We start from the raw sequence: 20,631 nt of genomic DNA on the forward strand, positions 1-20,631 counted from the left end.
GGGGGGGGGAAAAGAGAGGGGAGTACTCTAAAAGGTTGCAGATGCTACTCACTTTGGAAGAGAGACTAGGCAGATTTACATAGTAGACATGTGCAACAAATTCACACTTCGACTCTAAGAGAGAGTGGGGCAGTGTTTCCATTCACAAAAAGAATGTTGATTTTGCCCAATTGAAAAACGTGCACAAAACAAAAAGTGGATCCAAAAAAAATTAAAAAAAAAAACATTTTCTCCCCTCTTAGAGCAGTGGGCAACCTGCATTGATAGACTATTGACACACAAAAAAAACTGCACCGGTGATAATTACCAGCTGATCTTACCCAAGGAGGAGGAACCTGCTTTGTTTTGAGTTTGAGACAATTAATAAAAAAAAGCTGTCCTGCAGGTCAAGCAAGACTTTTCTGTCAAGACACTTCAGCCCAAAAACCTACTGCCTAACACTTGGATTCCCAATCCACTTCCCAAGCAGAATCCCGAAATCATCCAATTCCCAGAAAGATACCAGAACGTTAAAAAAAAATGCAAATAAAATTTGAAATGTTTGTACCATAGTCCAGTTAAGTTCACTATGCACTGCAAATTTTTTTTATAAATAAGAATTCATAGAAGTTGCCTGAAGCATCAAATATCTAAGAAACTGCCTTCAGTTGGCTCAGAGATTATATCAATGAGTTTTAACTCAAATTCCAGAACACCTAGGGAACAATTCCAGGTTCTACTGCCTCAGCTCCCAGTCCTTTCCAGCATTTAAACCTTTGTAATAAATGCCAAGCCTCTCCCCTTTCAATAAAGTAGACCTTCCTCTTGCTGCCCATTTGTTCTTTGGAAAGTTTAAAATCAATGCATGGGATCACAAAATTCAAAACATCAGAGCCTAATTTTCATACCATTTGAATAAGTGAATAAATATAAAGAGAATTAAAAAGAAACATCATTTCTCCCAAGTGCGGTTATTTAAAAAAAAAACACAGGAGTGAACACGGAGAATTATGGACAACAGGGGGGGAAAAAAAATCTTAATAAATTGTAACCAAGGAAATTGTAAAGCTTTCACGCTAAGATTCCAGAATTGTATTCCATCTTTTGAACTTAATCTGGAGACAACTGAGAGCAGTTTAACATGAGGGGGAATGAAGTACACAAGAGTGGGTTCAATTTGACAAGTAGTGTTTGCAGGTTGGGGGCAGGAGGAATAACCAAGTGCATCAATAATGGTTTTAAACTTAGTGGACACTCAGCTGCTACATGGAGCTTGGCCAAAGAGGTGAATAGCACTTTTGTCTGTGCTGCCGTGATGTCAGGCTCTTTAGCACCAAGTCAAATGGGAATTACATGCAATTAAGAGAGAAGACAGTTCACACAAAAACCACTTGTGAATAAATCATTTGAAATGGTAGTGTAATTCAGTCACATGCCTCTTTAAAAAAAAAGGAAAACAGAAATAAATATTGAAAAAGTTAAGCACAGTGGAACATGTATTTGCCTCCCCCATGAAATGAATTACCATGAAATAATTAGTGTTGGAGAGGGAGAAAGTTACCCTTTTAAAATGAGGGACACAGTCATACATCACTGACATCATTGTGCATGTTACTATACATAATGAAAACTGAGCTGGAAGATGTTGTTGGGGATGTGGGGCGGGGGGGTGATTGGGAATGACAAATGTTTCACAACATTGAAAGACCAATACCTGGCATGGGCATTGAAAAAAGAAAGAAAGAAAAAAAGAGATTGTGTTATACACCTGCGCCCTATTGTTTCCTGCTGGAAAGAGGGGTTAGGAATTGAGGCACAATCAACAGGCAACCTGCTAAATACCCATTCCCCATCAGTGCCAAAATGGCAATTCAGTCATCAGTCTCCTTACCAAGTTTTATTCAACTTTAAAAATCACAATGCCGTAAACACAGTTTAATTATCTGGGAAAGAGGCAAAGTCCTCTCAGGAAAATGTCTGTTTGTCAAATGAACTGCTCAAGCAGCAGGTTTGGAATAGGAGGTATGACCATCCGGATTTAGCAATAGGTGGATTGGGAGAATGGAGATACGATTCTGCATCTTCTCAATTTAAAGAAAAGAGGGCTCACAATGCCCTCTTGGGGCATTCAGTCTTGCCAACGGGAATGTTCAGTGGTCCCTGTAAAGATTGGTCTAGATTTCTCCCAAGTCACAAAGAACGTGATGGCGTTCAATTTGAAGATCCTTCTCCGTCAAATGAAGGCTTACAGTGCAGAGCTTGTTGTTGCCATCGGTTAGGATTTTATTGATTAAGAGCGCAATTCTCTTTCTGAAACTGTCGAGCACATTGCCAGTCTCAGGTCAAAAATTTATTCCTTTTGTACAAAGAACGATCAACTCATTGCATCAAGAGGTAGAATTTCCCCCAAATAGAATCACCCTCGTCACTGGATTCGAACAGGATTTGAAGCCAGTATGGGAACAGAATTAACCTCAGAATCTCTGGTCTCTGGTCAAGTGACTGAGTGCTTGTAGGGAACCAGCACAGCCAACAATGGCATAATGCCCCTTTTTGCAGTCTCCTCCCCGGTATTAGCTCTGAGAGAGATGGAGGCTCTGCAATAGCAAGTGACCTTTCAGAATGCCTTTAAACATCTTCAGGTTTCTACTGGGACCATTGTTGTTCCATCTGCCCAACACTGAGCTCCACTAATGGCAGGCTTGTTGTCCATGAAGGCAGTGGGACATAAACAGGACAGTTAGCATTAGAATAATTCATCCACCCATTTATTTCAGACTCTTCAGATCTGCATGGAACTAGCAGAGAGAGAGTGGGAATGTAACATAGCTGCAATTGGCAAGAAATGGGTGGATAAACTCAAGGAGAACCTTACGCTGCAGGGAGGTAAATTCCAGGAGCTATGGAATCCAGTAAATAGGGAAAATGCTCACATTTCAAACATGCACAGATCGATCAATCAGACTAGATCCTTGGGTGCCACACACAGACAAGTAAACTCCTTCAGTTGACTGCTGTTTCGACAACGGCACCAACTCAAGACGGCTTTAGGTTCTCGAAGCTCTTCTCTACTCCGTCTTCATACTGTGGGGGAGGGGTAAGTGGTTCCAGGTTGACGACCGTGCTGCTCAGGTTGCTCAAGTGGAGTCTGAAATTCTTGAGGTGGGATTTGTCCGACAGAATCCGACGAATCCTTTTTGAGCTGAATCGCCGGCCTGGGCGGGCGGACGCTTGTCCGTTCCCCGGCTGTGCAGTGGCACTTGGCCCCGGATCCTCGGCCGCAGATGGCACGACGCCAACATCCACCAGCGACTCATAAGAGGGAAGGGTGGCCATAGTTTGGTCCCCCAAAGTGGCCTCAGCATTTCCTCCTGGCTGGAAGGATTCTCCTTGCATGACCTCATCGTAACTTGGCACTGCCAACTGCTCACTGAGGTCTGGGGCACTGCAAAAAAAGATAAAACCATTATGTGATCAATTGTCCAGAGCAAGGACTTCCATCAGCAGCTCAGGCCTGTTTTTGCCGATACCCCTCCATTGCTGGCTGGTGCTGGCGGAGATTTGGAAGTGGGCTCATCTTCAAATCTCTCCAGCATTGGCAGCCACACCTTCAGCTACCTAGGCCCCAAAACAGAGGAACCCACCCTTCCTCAAAACCTGCCCCTTTGACCAAACTTTTGGTCATCCAACTGAAATGACTCACACTTCACTTTATAACCTCCTGCAGCATTTCAGCATGTCAAAAGGCACCACCCTAATAAAAAGTTGTTGTTGGATACATCCCAAAGTCTAACCTTACCTGCAGTTTGGAAGATAGGCAAATTAAGAGGGACTATTGTATTTGAACCTTGCACATTCCCAGCCTACCCTGGGGCACCATCCATACAACTCAGAACGGGTAAGCTCAGAGACACCTGGTGCTATGGCTACACAACTCATTTGAGAGAGAGTGTGGACCAACACAGCTGCAGTTCCTGGCACGTGTGCCAGCTCACTACAATGCACAAGGTGCTGTTTATGAAGGTCATTGCTGTAGTGTCCTATTCTTGAGGACAGTGGCAACAAAAACAGAAATTGCTGGCAAAATAGAACACTGCTGGCAGCATCTGTGGGGAGAAAACAGAGTTAACATTGACCCCCATGACTCTTCAGAACTGAACCTAGAAAAATGTAGTATTTATGCTGAAATGTGCCTTCCCATTTCATGTGTCTGTCTTTGAGCTCTATATCTGTCTATCTGCTCACCTCTCTCCTCCCTTCCCTTCCTTCCCCACCCCAACCTCCACAGCCTTGTCTTCAGCACAAGTACCACATTTTCCCAGCTGCTATCAGTTCTGAAGAAGAGTCACTGGACTCAAACCATTTACAACTTTCTCTCCACAGATATTGCCAGACCTGCTGAGCTTCGCCAGCAATTTCCATTTCAGATTTCTAGCATCTGTAGTTCTTTGTCTTGTCGTAGGACAATGCAAGTTCAGCATGGTAAAGGAAACCCACTTCCTGGTTTAATGAATTTAGTTTGGATATATTTTGTTGCACGTTTGCAACTAGTTACACAATAAACTGTATACACTAGCTACTGTTGCAAACGGAGGTGGTCCTGAATGTTATGAACAAAAAGAGCAGGCCACTCAGCCCTTTGAGCCTGCTCCACCATTCAACAAGATCACGGCTGATCCGATTAACTATGACTCTACATTCCTGCATATCTCCAGTAGCAGCTCTAACTCCTTCAAGACCTAATGGTCCCAGAGATATTAGCAGAGCCTTCTTGCATGGGCAATGGTTAGTTATATAGCAGTCTACGTTTTAGCAGCCATTCATTCACAAAAAAAATGAGATCAGGATTAGGAAGCTTCAATTTCTGCCAACTGTCACAGGTGCTTTATGCAATTGACAAGGATTTAGTTTAGCCCTAACATGGTGCAAATGTGCAGGGAGCGTGAGAGAGACAAGTCTGTGTATTGTGCTCTGTACCAGTGGATCCAGTCTTCCTCACAAACATCGCTGTTAGTGGGATAAATTTAACCCAGCTGGTCGCCTGGAGAAGGCTGCCACTCAATAACCACAGGGGTGGAGGGAGAGAAGAGGGAAGCGAGGGGACAAGGAACAAAAAAAGGTTCAAAAAAAGTTATTATACCGTGCATTTCCTTGCCAAAATAATTGAAGCACTTTGAAGGATACTTCACCAATGTAGGCACATCATCATCCCACAAACAGCAAGGCGACCATTTTTTGACGGTGTGGAAGGAATCAGGTCACTGGTAGAAATGCCTGTTGTTCAGATCACACCTAAAAAGATCTTTAGCAAGTGACAGGGCCTCGGTTTAGATGTTTCAGATACAAAAGTGAGAGGGAGCGGGGGAAAAAGATAAACAAGTCATGCCTATACAGGAGTAAATATTTTGATGTGGAGAGACAAAGTTCGTCAAGTTTCAAAAGAAAAAGGATAAAATCTGAAGAGCTCACCACAAAGTAAGAGAATCATGTTATCGAAATGCAGAGAATTAGATCTTCTTTGCAGTGATTTCTACCAAAACCCATCTACTGTTCCTAAGCCAATTTCAAGAAAATGCCGTTTGTTGGCAAGGCCATGTAAATCAGATAACCTGCATGAAAACTAGCAAAATATTTGGACTAGGTGTTGATAAAAATCAGTGCAAGAGGAATATAGCAACTCCCAGCAATGACTCAGTAGCTAGTAACACAGCACCGGTGTGCAACAGAGTCAAGCAGACTGAGGAAACCCCAGATTGCAGTGCACATCTCTCTCTTCACACACACACACACACACACACACACACACACACACACACACACACACACACACACACACACACACACACACACAGTTTAATGTCACTCAGTAGTGTTGTTAAAGGTTGGAGTCCATAATCAGCAATATCACAGAACAAAGGGCTCGTGTTTCCTTTCCTGTTCAATGCACACCCTTTTCCTGGGTTCATGGTCAAAGTACAGCCAGAGCCGAGATGTGGCTTTTGCTGCGTTAGATCTTGCTCGCACTGGCACTGCTCCTCGAGCTGTGACCAAGCAGAACCAGGACAGCAAGTACAGGGAAGGCAGTGGCTGGGGCAAGAACAAAGGTGTGTCGACATGTCGTCATTAACGCAAGCATGAGAATATTTTCATCCCAGACGGATTTCCCCATTCCCGAAACGTCTGTTTCTTCTGTGGGTGGTGCACATACAGTTCCATGAGCCCAGATGATGACCGGTAGGTGGCTATTCAACCAAGTGGAGCATTGAGGAGGAGCTCGATGCCATTCTCCCCACCCAGCTTCTCTACTCAAGCACGTGTTAAAAATGGAGACACTGGATAACAGAAGAGTGGAACACCCACACAGGAGACAGTCATCCAATTGTGGCCACTTTAACGCATGGTCCAACAAAATAGCCAACGGATGTGTATTCAACCCCTCAGCTGAAGACATCTGACCGGAAATTGAGTCAACACCGTGTGTGCAGACATGCTGAGGGGCACACTCCTGATCACAGTCATCCCAGTTACACCATTTGTTTTCCTGCCCTACTCAGTGGTCCATGTCTTGGGGGCCACAGTGTGAAGATAGAGGATAGAAGCAGAGACAAGCTGAAAACTGTCCAAGTGTGCAGCTTCCAGCCAAAAAAAAAAACTCGACTAGCGATCCAGAGACAAGTTCAAATCCCTCCAGCTGAGAAAACTTAAAAGTCTGTTTCTCAATATGGGACAAAATGTTACTCTCTTTAATAAATTATTAAACTACCATCCTGCTGTCAAATCCCAAATAGGCTCACCACCATCCATGATAGGATGAAATCCACCATCTACATCCTCAGGTCTGCAAGTAACTCCAAACTCACAGCAATGTGCTGGTCTCTTAACTTCACTGTAAAAATGGCCGGGCAAAAATATTGCAACAAACAAACGCAGCATTGTGAATGTACCGACACAGATAGGAGGCGTGGTTCTGGGTAAAGATCAGCACCAACTTCAAGGCTAATTATTCTGAACAATAAATACTGGCTCAACCAGTACTGCTCGCAAATCAAGAATGTGAAAATAACAGTCACTGGATCGCAATTACTCTCCAGGTGATATGCTCTGAGTGATTCCCTGTATTAAAACACGCACTGTGTTAAAACGCAGGTGGCGGCTGCTGCAGGAAGTACCAAGGGAAGGTGTCCTGCCCACCTTTCTGCATTCCCCAGCACAGGGTGAAATGACCTATGACACGTGAAAAATCAGTTGGCTTATTCCTGGTGAACATGAAAATTCAAGTCAAGTAGGGAAAGGATGGAAAGTGACACTCTTCCTGGAAGTGGCTTCAACATCAGACCAGGATTTGGGGAGCAAGAACATGCTGATGACACCAACAACATTTTTATTCACACTCTTCCACTGAGCACTAGGCAGAATTTGGTACACTTCTAACCGGCCTCACTTGCTGCTTTAGTTTCTTCCTGGCAATTGAAAGGCTCCATTTTGGCCATTTCTATCATGCAGTCTACTAAACCAGAAATCACCTTCTACCGTCTGCTAACGTTGCCAGCTGGGTACCTCGACCTGATACAGCAATGCTGGCATTATCCCTGTAAACATAACTAACTAGGGCACTGGTAACTTGTCGAAATTTATTCCAGCTTTGTGAAGTCTCTACTAGTTAAAAAACATGGCAGCACCAAATAAAAAGTCAACAGGTGGGAATGATATCAATGGCAGAGGAACTGCGCATGGCTATTTCGCACACGCGTATGGACAGGATTTTGTTTTTGGGGTATCAGCAGATGCTCTCATTTCAGTTATAAACAGTAGCACGCTGTCAACGTCATGCTTCGAGTGGCCCCAGTTAAGATGGATTCTGAGACTTTTAGACCCTCCAACAGTGATATCATGAAGTAGGTCTCTTGAAGTTATACCAAGATACTGACAGACACAACATCCCAGAGCCAAAAACACTTCAGGTGGGAAGTGAGAGTAACATATTGGAAGATACTAGCTCTGTATTAGATGGTCTCTATGACAATGGTGGAATCTATTCTCAGCATTAGAACTGGGCCGAACACTCCAAGTGGGTCCAGGCCAAGAATGGGAGGGAGGGGGGGCTGCCGGTAGAAAGAGAACACTTTCTCTTCATGGCAGAGGGAAATTAAAAAAAGAAATCAAAAGCACTGGTGCAATAGTAAAATCACTGGACGAGTAATCCAGATCCCCAGGTTAACGTGCTGTGGTCAGGGGTTCAAATCTCACCATGGCATCTGGGGAGATTTGAATTCAATGTTTACAATTTGTACGAATGATTTAGACAAGTGGGGGCAGGGGGGAGAAAATGGGCACGAGCGGCTCTATGGTCCCCTGGAGCGATGGTGACTTGACCTTACAAGGTGAGTAAATATGACCTTGTCCACCTTGCAGAAGACTAGAAAACAGCACATTTAATTGGGGAGAGATTGTCCTGTAAAAGCTTTGCAGAGATCTGGATGCACTGGTATAGGAAACAAAGTTAGTGCACAGGTACACAAAAGATTAAAAATGCAAACAGAATGGAGTATAAAAGTTGCAATATTTTGCAACTATTGCAGGGAGTCAACAAGGCCATATCTGGAATTCTGTGCAGTTTTAGTATGTTTATGAAAGGACATAAAAACAGTGATAATATAAACTTCAGAACTTTAATAACTGTTCATGGATTGAATGAATCAAAAAGATGAATTGCTACGCATGAAAAGCTGCAATAACTCTGTCTGGAATAAACTATTAAAAAAAGGACAAGGACAAACTTACACAGGAATTGAAAGCAATTCGCCATATCAGGCAAAAAGTAGGAGGAATGGAGGCTACGTGAATGAAACAGCTTTAAACACCTGTTTGATAAACTGGGTGCTTTATTGTCGAAAGGACAAGGATTGCCAACTCAAGAGTGGCGTGTTGGAATACTCCCCACTTGTCTGAATGAGCGAAGCTCCAATAACACTCAAGAAGCTCGACACTATGTAGGTCAAAAGCAGCCCACCCATAAACATTCATACCCTCCACCACCAACGCAGTGTGCGCCATCGACAAGATGCAAAGCAGCAACTCATCAGGGCTTCTCTGACAAACCCACAGCCACTTCAATCTCGGCGATTGCTCCTTTACTGTCTCTAATTTGAAATTCTGAACTTTGCTCTGAATGGCAGTGGTTCAAGGCAGCAACTCACCACCACTTTGGGGCAATTAGGGACAGACAATAAATGCGGGGTCCAGTCAGAGATGCCCACATCCCACAAGCAAGTAAAGCAAATTCAAAGTTCCCATCAAGCTGCCCCTTGGGAATTACCGCACACTTTAATGTAAAAATATTGAAAATGTTCAATCACTCAAATCCCTCCCACGTTCCATGAGACACAAAGAAAAAACTAAATAAACAAAAGCAGAGACCATTAGGGGGTCCAGAGCTTTTGACCCAAAGTCTGAATCAGTGAAAACCAAGCGCCATCACCCTGGAGCTGTGCTGTCGCAACACGTGGCCACTCATGGTGGCTCAGTGGTTAGCACTGCTGCCTCACAGCGCCAGGGACCCGGGTTCGATTCCAGCCTCAGTTGACTGCATGGAGTTTGCACGTTCTCTGTGTCTGCGCGGGTTTCCTCTGGGTGCCTCCCATCGTCCAGAGATGTGCAGGTTAGGTGGATTTTATTCATTTTGTGGGATGTGGGCGTCACTGGCTGGCCAGCATTTCTTGCCCATCCCTAGTTACCCTTGAGAAGGTGGTGGTGAGCTGCCTTCCTGAACTGCTGCAATCCACCTGCTGTAGGTGGACTCTCAACGCCATTAGGGAGGGAATTCTAGGATTTTGACCCAGCGACTGTGAAGGAACTGCGATATATTTCCAAGTCAGGCTTGGAGGAGAACTTGAAGGTGGTGGTGTTCCCATATCTCTGCTGCCCTTGTCCTTCTAGATGGAAGTGGTTGTGGGTTTGGAAGGTGCTGTCTGAGGATCTTTGGCGAATTTCTGCAGTGCATCTTGTAGACAGTACACACTGCTGCTACTGAGCATCGCTGGTGGAGGGAGTGGATGTACTCCCAATCAAGTGGGCTGCTTTGTCCTGGATGGTGTCAAGCTCCTTGAGTGTTGTTGGGGCTGCCCCCATCCAGGGCAAGTGGGGTGTATTCCATCACACTCCTGACTTGTGCCTTGTAGATGATGGACAGGCTTTGGGGAGTCAGGAGGTGACTTACTCGCTGCAGTATTCCTAGCCTCTGACCTGCTCTTGTAGCCAGTGTTTATGTGGTGAGTCCAGTTGAGTTTCTGATCAATGGTAATTTCCAGAATTTTGATAGTGGGGGATTCAGGGTTGGCAACACCACTGAAATGTCAAGGGATGGTGGTTAGATTGTCTCTTATTGGTGATGGTCATAGCCTGGCATTTGTGTGGCACGAATGTCACTTGCCAGTTGTCAGCCCAAGGCTGGATATTGACCAGATCTTGTTGCATTTGAACATGGACTGCTTCAGTGTCGCGAATGGTGCTGAACATTGTGCAATTATTGGCGAACAGCCCTACTTTTGACCTTTATGATGGAGGGAAGGTCATTGATGAAGCAGCTGAAGATGGTTGGGCTGAGGACACTACACTGAGGAACTCCTGCAGAGATGTCCTGGAGCTGAGATGACTGTCCTCCAAAATCCACAATCATCTTCCTGTGTGTCAGGTATGAGTCTAGCCACCGGAGAGTTGCCCCCAAAACCCATTGATTCCAGTTTTGCTAGGGCTCCTCGATGCCACACTCGGTCAAATGAAGCCTTGATGTCAAGGGCTGTCACTCTGGAATTCAGTTCTTTTGTCCATGTTTGAACCAAGGCTGTAATGAGGTCAGGAGCTGAGTGGCCCTGGCAGAACCCAAACTGGGCATCACTGAGCAGGTGCTGCTTGTTAGGAATATTGACACCTTCCATCACTTTACTGATGATAGTGAGTGGACTGGTGCAGCGGTATTTGGTTGGATTTGTCCTGCTTTTTAAAGTGTACAGAACATACTGGAGCAATTTTCCACATTGTTGGGTAGATACCAGGTGTTGTAACTGTACTGGAACAGCTTGGCTAGGGGGGCAAGTTCTGGAGCACAAGTCTTCAGTACTATTGCTATGCTAAATTACCCATTGTGTCCAGGGATGTGGAGGCTAGTTGGATTAGCCATGGGAAATGGGGGGGGGGGGGTGCAGGCTTGATGGGCTGAATGGCCTGTTTCCACACCGTAGGGATTCTATGAAGGATTGCCATGAAGAAGAATTTAAGGAGTTAATCACAGGAAAGCTGCTTGTCTCCAAACAGACAGTTAAAGCCAAAATGTAACAAGTACAAGAGAAGCTACATCTGATAAGAAGGTAAGTTGCAGACTTGCAGTAATTTGGATGAAAAGAACTTAAGAAATCAATATCACGTATAGGCCCAAAAAGATGAAAAACTGTACAAGAATCAAACACCAGAAGAATTTTCTTTAGTAGAACTTCAAATGAACAACACTGTGTAAGGATTGAACCCCAGACACTTCCAGGAGCACACACTGGTAGTAGAATCTGGCCAAGTTCCACTATTAATCAGCTAAAAGCCAAGTTGGGTTGGGAGGCTTAACTTGCTCGAGGGTCTTATTTTTGTTACCACATGCAATAAAGTTTAAATCACTGTTTCGGTCCCGATTGATTGCAAGATTTCTTAATAATAAAGGTAACTTATGGTGGAGTTACCCACAACAATACACATTAGAAGCAATTCAAAAGAATTCCTGGGGTGAAAGACATATTTTACAAACAAAGATTGGACAGACTGGGGCTGTATCCACTGGAATTCAGCAGAATGAAAAACAAGGAACATCATTAAATGGACTTGACAGGGTGGGTGTAGAGACTAGAACTCACAGGGGCGGGGAATCCTTTCTGGCTGCAATTAGGAAGATTTATTTTCTCTTACAGGGTCATGAGTCTTTGAAGACTCTTGCCCAAAGAGCATTGGAGGTGGACGTCATTGATTGTTTAAGGCAAAAGGGAAGCATCTTGCTGTCAGATTTAAAGCAAGCCAGGAAACCAGGATGTAGACCATGTGACCAGCAGCCAATCATCCCTGGGAGAAGCATGCGGATGGAAGGATTTATGGCTAGGTTTCTCTACAGGCATGAAACTTGAATCGATCGAATCTGACGAACAAACCAATCTTAGATCTTCAACTAAAACAGATTTCTGTGATAACCAGTGCTGTCAGAGATTTAGAGTCAGAGATAAACAGCACGGAAACAGACCCTTTAGTCCAACTCATCCATGCCGACCAGATATCATAGGTAAATCTAGTCCCATTTGCTAGCATTTGGCCAATATCCCTCTAAACCCTTCCTATTCATATACCCATCCAGATGCCTTTTAGAGATAGGAGGAGCTACAGATGCTGGAGAATCTGAGATAACAAGGTCTAGAGCTGGATGAACACAGCAGGCCAAGCAGCGTCAGAGGACCAGGAAAGCTGATGTTTTGGGCCTAGACCCTTCTTCAGAAATGGGGGAGGGGAAGGGGGTTCTGAAATAAATAGGGAGAGAGGGGGCGGCGGATAGAAGATGGATAAAGGAGAAGATAGGCAGAGAGGAGACAGACAGGTCGAAGAGGCGGGGATGGAGCCAGTGAAGGTGAGTGTAGGTGGGGAGTTAGGGAGGGGATAGGTCAGTCCAGGGAGGACGGACAAGTCAAGGGGACGGGATGAGGCTAGTAGGTAGGAGAGGGGGTGGGGCTTGAGGTGGGAGGAAGGACAGGTTAGGGAGGTGGGGACAAGCTGGGCTGGTTTTGGGATGCGGTTGGGGGAGGGGAGATTTTGAAGCTTGTGAAGTCCTTTTGATGCCTTTTAAACGTCATTCTTGTACCAGCCTCCAACACTTCCACTGGCAGTTCATTCCATACACGCACCACCCTCTGCGTGAAAAAGTTACCCCTTAGGTCCCTTTTAAATCTTTCCCCTCTCACCTTAAACCTCTAGTTTTTGGACTCCCCTACCCTGAGGAAAAGACCTTGGCTATTCACCTATCCATGCCCCTCATGATTTTATAAATCTCTGCAAGGTTTCCCCTCAGCCCGATCTCCAGGAATAATAGCCCCAGCCTATACAGCCGCTCCCTATAGCTCAAACCCTGGCAACATCCTTGTAGATCTTTTCTGAACCCTTTCAAGTTTCACAACATCCTTCCTATAGGAGGGAGACCAGAATTGCACGCAATACTCCAAAAGTGGCCGAACCAATGTCCCGCACAGCTGCAACATGACCTCCCAAGTCCTGTACGCAATGCACTGACCAATAAGAGGCAAGCATACCAAATACCCAACAGATCAAGGTCCCGTTGTTCTGAGGTAACCTCCTTCGCTGTCCACCGCACCTCCAATTTTAGTGTCATCTGCAAACTTACTAACCATATCTTCACATCCAAATCATTTATATAAAATGACAAAAAAAAAAGCAGTGAACACAGCAACAATCCCTGCGGCACACCACTGGTCACAGGCGTCCAGTCTGAAAAGCAACCTTCCACTACCACCCTCTGTCTTCTACCTTTCAGCCAGTTCTGTATCCAAATGGCTAGCTCTCCCTGTATTCCATGTGATCTAACCTTGCTGACCAGTCTACCATAAGGAACCTTGCCAAATGCCTTACTGAAGTCCATATATTGCCTGAAGGGAGAAAAAGATAGTAAGTTTAGGCGTAGGTGGAATGTGGAGTTGGTCACAGTGGTCTTACTGAGTGGGAGAGCAGGGCATGAGGACCAAATGGCTAGAACTGTCTACAGATGGCTTCTGGGTTAGAGGTGTTTTGGCTGAGGCAGTGTGACACCCAGTTAGGTAACTGGGTCACCATCTGGTCTAACATAACTAATCATTTGGGGTCAACATTGTGGAATTCCCTCCCTAACATCATTGTGGGACTACCCAGGGCACACGGACATGCAGCGGTACAAGGCGGCAGCTCACCACCATCCTCTCAAGGGCAACTGGGAATGGTCAGCCAGTAACGCCAACATGCCATTAGAGAAATCCGTTGGGCAGTGGTTTCATGTCCATTTGTAGCACAGGACCTTCAGAAGAGATGGGCAGGGGGAGTACGTTCAGGAGGAAGGTTGCTGGAGGAAAAGGGAAGAGGAACGAGGGGAGAGCAACGCATTGGTAGTTAAAGAAACAAATATAGTGCACAACTGACTTGTCTGGTAGCATGGTTGACTCGCACGGAGCATTGGGCATTTCCTCCTGTGTCCTGCGCCTCCTCTTTTCACGGACACTCAGGCAGATTGATAGCAGCAGCAGGACCACTCCTCCAGCGCACAGTATGTAGGATACTTGTGACACTTTGGTCTTTGATTCTTCTGCAGTTGGCGAGCTACTGTTCCCACCCGAAGTGGCATTGCCTTTCCCGAATCCTGGCACAACACTCCAGACCATCATGATGATTCCCAAGGCAAGCATGCCAACCCCTAGGGCGGTGAGGGCATACTGAGAGCCACTGGAATTTTCAGAGGCCATGGACCCTCATATACAGGAAGATGTCAGGCTCCAAGGAGAGGGGCTCAATCTTCGTTATGCTCTCACCATCCCAGTAGCAATTGGAGAAGACAAATGTTCACCGATTCGTTTCGGTCCTTAACTCAAACCTGCAAAAAGGCATTTACATTAGAAATTAGACAGAAATGAAACTGGTGCAATTACCAGTCCTCAAAAGGACAAAAAAGAGCTTTTCTGAAGAATTAATTCCTTAATTAATTAACTTCTTAATTTCTGAAGGGTCCTGACCCGAAACGTCTACTTTCCTGCTCCTCTGATGCTGCCTGGCTTGCCGTGTTCCTCCAGCTCCACACTGCGTTATCTCAGACTCCAGCATCAGCAGTTCTTACTATCTCACGAAGAGCTTAACACAGAATGGATTACTCTCCAAAGTAGGGCACTCAACTGTTCAACAACCTCTGCATTGAATTTTCATACAAACCCACAAATAGAAAAATGAACGTTGAGATTTGTTTTCTTGTACACAGGAGGAATGGAGGCGGATCATGTCACAACCTCAGGTTTTCCTTCAAATAGGGTCACAGGATCATTTAACGTGCAAATGGGGATTTCAAGTTAGTGCTTCCTGTTAAGGGCAGCACCTCTGACTGTGTAATATTCCCTCTTCTCCTGCAATGGAGTAGCAGCCTAGTGCTCACCTTGGAGGATTGAACCCAGGGGAATGCATTCAACCAACCGAGTTAAACTAACAAAACACATAATGAAGATTCAAACATTCTTCAATTTAAAGACAAATAAAAAAGGAACTAGGTTTAATGAATCCTGGAATTGCTACTTCTTAAAACACTGTTTGAACATGCAATGCCTAATATCTTTCAACTTATTTAAAATTGAACAAAAACAAAATTGCTGGAGAAGCTTAGCAGGTCTCGTAGCATCTGTGAAGGGGAAAGAAAAAAGAGTTAACGTTTCAGGTCTGGTGACCCTTCCTCAGAACTGTTCTCAAAAATCAGTTCTGAGGAAGGGTCACCGGACTCGAAACATTAACTCTTATTTTCCCTTCACAGATGCTGCCAGACCTGCTGAGCTTCTCCAGCAGTTTTGTTTTTGTTCCTGATTTACAGCATCCACAGTTCTTTCGGTTTTTATTTAAATTGAATCTGGAATACTTTTATGCCAAAATGACATTAAGTAAAATCTAATTCCCTGATACTCTGAACTTGAATGTAAACAATGTACTGTATACCACTTCTACAAAGCCATTTATATCCCTTATTGACAAAAGGAAATGCTTCGAGTATGTTCCATTAAATATTTTTATCTTCAAAGTCCCTGTCTCACTTTCTTAGTAGCATTTCAATTTGCATTCATATAGCACCTATACTAGGTAACTGTCTGAAAGCAGGGGATTGATCAGAAAAGAGCTAAAGATAAAGAATGGAGCACAGGTGATCACCAACTCTTAGTCAGAAAGACAGGCAGTTGTTAAAGCAGGACAGTTTCTCAAATCTACAACCATGACAAATGCCATTCTTTTGCTCAATTTCCAGACCATACTTAAGGGTCTGCAAATATTTCTCTCAACAATTCCAACCATGTTGAAGCACTCTACATTCTAGCTGCCTTTGAAAGAAAACATTTCCAAATGTTCTTTAATGTTTTTCAGTTTCTTTCTTGTGCCCACCTGTTACTGTCTTAACAACCAATGGAAACAACCATCCATTTTTTAAAAGTTTACCATAAACTTACAGCTGATTACATTTCATTCCCTTTTGCAGGGACAAGAACAAAGCAAAGTGAACATGCAACTTAACTAGGATTACAGACATCCATAGTATAAAAGGAGTGGTATGCAAAGTCAGTCCTATTGAACCCAGAGCCAAATTCAAACTCCACGTAGAATCCCTACAGAGTGCAGAGATCATTTGTCCCATCGAGTCCCCACCAGCCCTCTAAGAGGCTCCCACCCACACCAAGACCCAACCCCCAAAACGTAACCGATTGCCCCACATTTACCTTGGCTAACCCGCCTAGCCTGCACATCTTTGGCCTGTGGGAGGAAACTGGAGCACCCGGAGGAAACCCACGCAGACACGGGGAGTATATCTGTGTGGAGTTTGCATAGTTGTCCGAGGTTGGAATTGAACCCTGGTCCCTGGTGCTATGAGGCAGCAGTGCTAATCACTGTGCTTTTATCCAATAAAGGGCCTCATTTCCACCACATCCTCCCATCTGCTACAGAATCATTGATACAGCTCAGCATCATTTCTAATCCACACTTGATTATGTCAATCCCGAATCACCACCACACAAACACCAATGTTTTGAAATAAAAATTTTGATCTTCTAATGCCTCCAGGATCTTGCCTTTACCCTCATTATCTCAATTTCTGCCAACTCTACATCACCCATTTCTATTCCACTATTCTTAGCAGAGACACGTTAACCAATTTGTGCTGTTGGCAAGTTGCATGTGGAAGGTCTAGACAGCGTTCAGGATCAACGGGATCTCACTTAGAATCCCGAAACTTGATCTTGTTCCCATTTAGTACCTCTAGCATTAATTCCAAATCTCAAAAAAAAATTATTGGCATCTAACAGAGACCTGTTACCTTATTTGGCTTGGAATATAAGCAAATCATTTGGAAGACATGGCTAATTTACTAGTGGAGGTTAATAGATAAAATACAAATAAAGCCGATGGGGAGAAACAAAACATGTGGAGGCTCATTACAGTAGCCAGGATTCATTGTGGGTTTAAGCTCAGATTTTGCATGTGGGAACACTGACAGGGACCCTAGATCCATGCCCAAGGCATCCCAGATTTGAGAAGGCTTTCCCGTGGGATGTCCCTCCCAGGTAAAATCAGTCTGTAGCCAGACTGACATTCTGAAGTAATGATGGAAGGATGAAAGTTCTAGAACCATACAGGATGGGATGCTGTTTTATTCGAACCAAATTAATCCCACGCATTGCCCAAAATACTGGGCTTTCTTCCACGCAAATAAATTCTTTACTGTTGAATATCTGCCATGCAAGGCATTTTAAGTTCTTGACACCTTACTAGTTAAGGAGGTTTTGCCATGAATAGCAGTGGTTTTTATATCATGTTCCATTTGTTTTTTTTTAAACAAAAATAGAAATTATTTCGTGGCAGAAACTGATGTCATCAGGATGTTCTATTAAGCCAGAGTAACAAGACATACAAACTAAAGAGGTGAAGATGGGAAATATTTGAGAATAAAACATTAAAGCTTTCCTTCCATCCTCAGGGTTGAGGGGGCACCCTGTTGGGTCTAATGACCACGCTTAGAAGAACAGCACTGGGTGGTTGGTGTGGGATTAAAGGAGAGGAAGTTGGCATTGTTCCCATCTCCAAAAAGGGACAGAGTTGTCAGCAGGAGGCCATTTGGCTGATAGGCAACGAGACTGGCTCAGTTGCTGGCCATCTGTAAGGGGTGGGGTGGAGGAGTTCATTTTGATATCAAAGGGCGACATTTGTACCAGCTCACATCCCCACTTTGGACATCTCTTTTCAACAAGAGGCCTCCATACAAAAAAAAGCGAGAGAGAGAGAGAGGTGATTGTTAGAGCATACATGCTTGGCTGGGTCACCATTCTGCTAAATTCAGGTCACAATTAAGAAAACACAAAAGAGACTGATCCAGCATCAGAACAGCAGTTATTGAAAAATATCATATCAAACAGGCAGCTGTACTGACCATAGAGCTTGTTTCAGCTGCTTCACAGAATAGCTTTAATAGATTAGTGGGACACTCTCTGAGGGTGAGGGCAATTTCATCAGGATTCCATTTGAAACAATTGGAGGCTCCAGAAGAGCAAGCTCACCTTTTCATTTCCTTCCTGTTGAGAATATAATTGCTTTTCTTAAAGCCACGGTTCCTACTATTTGACACCATTAACATCTCTCGTACACGACCCCACTAACTCTTCAGTACTGTTTTAAAATGGCAAGTAAAGCACTTCACTTCCTCGCACAGAGGCAGAAATAATCAGAACATGAGCAACCACAATACTAAACCAAGCAGAATGGAAACAGTTGCTGTTTAGCACATGAAACCTCAAAACAACATTCACTGGTCTAAACCCATCCCCATCTGCACATTCATCAGATTTGCAACTTCCCCAGTCACTTCATAAGGCAGCTATTGCAGGGACAACAACAGAAGTTGCTGGAAAAGCTCAGCAGGTCTGGCAGCATTCGTGAAGAAAAAAAAAATTCAGAGTTAACGTTTCAGGTCCAGTCACCCTTCCTCAGAACAGATGATGGCTGGGAAAATGTCAGTTTATATGCAGAAAATAGGGCGGGGAGGTTGAGGTAGGGAGTAAAACGATAGAGAGGGCCTAAAGAGAGAGAAGAACAGTTGGACAGACAAAGGAGTTGATAACAATCCAGCTGGGAGGGTGAATAGCTGTTAATGGGGACTGTTAGTGACTAACAATAGGTAGTGTGTAATGGCAGGCTGTGAGATAACAGGGCCTGGTGTGTGGGGTAGGGGCTGGGACATGGGAGAGTTTAGGCTCTAAAATTATTGAACTCAAATTTTAACTTTAATTAAATCAATTTTAATTTAAACTTCCTGAGTTAGCTAATTTCTTCTGTTGTCCTCTCCAATTATATATCTGCCTTTTTATGGTCAGATCTTAAACTCAAGGTAATCATCATACACCTTATGTAGGCTGTGTGGAAAGATTAATTCCACTGTCTTTTATTGTGTTCATTTTCTATAGCTCATTAGCAGATGCCAAATTTGTAGTAATCACAGCTCTACCTCCACCAACAATATTGGTTTAGTGGGAAATAAGAGCTACTAGCACTCACACTTGCCCTCCTACCTCACCAAAACTACACACTTTAATATGCAACATCCCTTCAATTCAGTGGGTTTGTGATGTGGCTTCCAACTTAAAATGTCCTGCTCTAGTGTACAAGTTTTCAACAAGTCAGCTGCTCCACGCAACTTAGAAGTTCCCACATTAGCAGGTTCACGGTTTCTTGCTGCTCCCAATCACCAGCATTTATTAGAACAGAAGCAAGACTTATGGAAGGGGTTGAACAAACCAGCCCAAGTAGCTGGGCCAAACTGCATTTCCTCAGCTTCCGAAAGTTTGTATTCAGCTCTGCTCAAGCATGTGGTGCAAGCCCATTGTTCAGGGCCGAGGCTTTAAAGATTTAAAGATTTAAAGACAGCGACACTTTCAGAGACAGATCTCTCAGCAACCCTGATGCAATTAAAACAAAAAAAAGTTGGTAAAAAGAAAAATCAGTGGGGAGCCAAAACAGTTTAATACTCATTCTCCCTAACCTGCCAGCATACAGTACAGGTTATAGGGCAGGTGTATAAAAGACATTATTTTATGGTCACTTAGAATGAGTTAGGATTTGCACAGGCTTACTAGTATATGGGGCAGAAAGGGTTAACACAGGTGTGCCATTAGCACTGCATCTATCACAGACTAGGACTCAGTCTTGGGATCCTTGCATCTCGTCGTCCCCAAAATCTCTGGTTAACTATATCTTTTAACTAGAACCTCTAGGCAAACCTCTTCTAGTTTAATTCCACCACATTAAACCAAGCAGGCTTTATGCAGGATGGTGGCAGTGACTCAAACAAACACAGTAGAGAGCTGGTGGGAGGGAAGTGGAGGGAGGGAGGGAGAGGTTACATTAGAGAAATTCAGAGATAGTAGGAACTGCAGATGCTGGAGAATCCGAGACAACAAGGTGCAGGGCTGGATGAACACAGCAGGCCAAGCAGCATCATAGGAGCAGAGAGGCTGACGTTTCGGGCCTAGACCCTTCATCAGAAAAGGGGGAGGGGAAGGGGGTTTTGAAATAAATAGGGAGAGAGTGGGAGGCGGATAGAAGAGGGATAGAGGAGAGGATAGGTGGAGAGGAAACAAACAGGTCGAAGAGGCGGGGATGGGGCCAGGAAAGGTGAGTGTAGGTAGGGAGTTAGGAAGGGGATAGGTCAGTCCAGGGAGGACGGACAGGTCAAGGGGGCGGGATGAGGTTGGTCGGTAGGAGATGGAGGTGCGGCTTGAGGTGGGAGGAGGGGATAGGTGGGAGGAAGAACAGGTTAGGGAGGCAGGGACGAGTTGGACTGGTTTTGGGATGCGGTGGGGGGAG

The 20,631-nt window shown here is 44.4% G+C and overlaps 1 protein-coding gene across 1 annotated transcript in view; it reads right to left on the reverse strand.

Annotated features, from left to right (window-relative positions):
• tmem51a (transmembrane protein 51a) overlaps positions 1-20,631 on the reverse strand; it is a 54,945-nt gene that overhangs the window by 307 nt on the left and 34,007 nt on the right. The window contains exons 2-3 of the mRNA XM_048615196.1: positions 14,182-14,629; positions 1-3,424 (exon numbers count right to left, since the gene is read on the reverse strand). The exon at positions 1-3,424 is cut by the window's left edge and continues 307 nt beyond it. Coding sequence (XP_048471153.1) covers positions 3,016-3,424; positions 14,182-14,501 — 729 coding nt within the window. The 5' untranslated portion in view covers positions 14,502-14,629 and the 3' untranslated portion in view covers positions 1-3,015. The remainder of the gene's footprint in view (positions 3,425-14,181; positions 14,630-20,631) is intronic.

The sequence above is a fragment of the Rhincodon typus genome, chromosome 31, assembly GCF_021869965.1.
Source record: "Rhincodon typus isolate 14 chromosome 31, sRhiTyp1.1, whole genome shotgun sequence".
In the NCBI taxonomy this organism is placed as follows: domain Eukaryota; kingdom Metazoa; phylum Chordata; class Chondrichthyes; order Orectolobiformes; family Rhincodontidae; genus Rhincodon; species Rhincodon typus.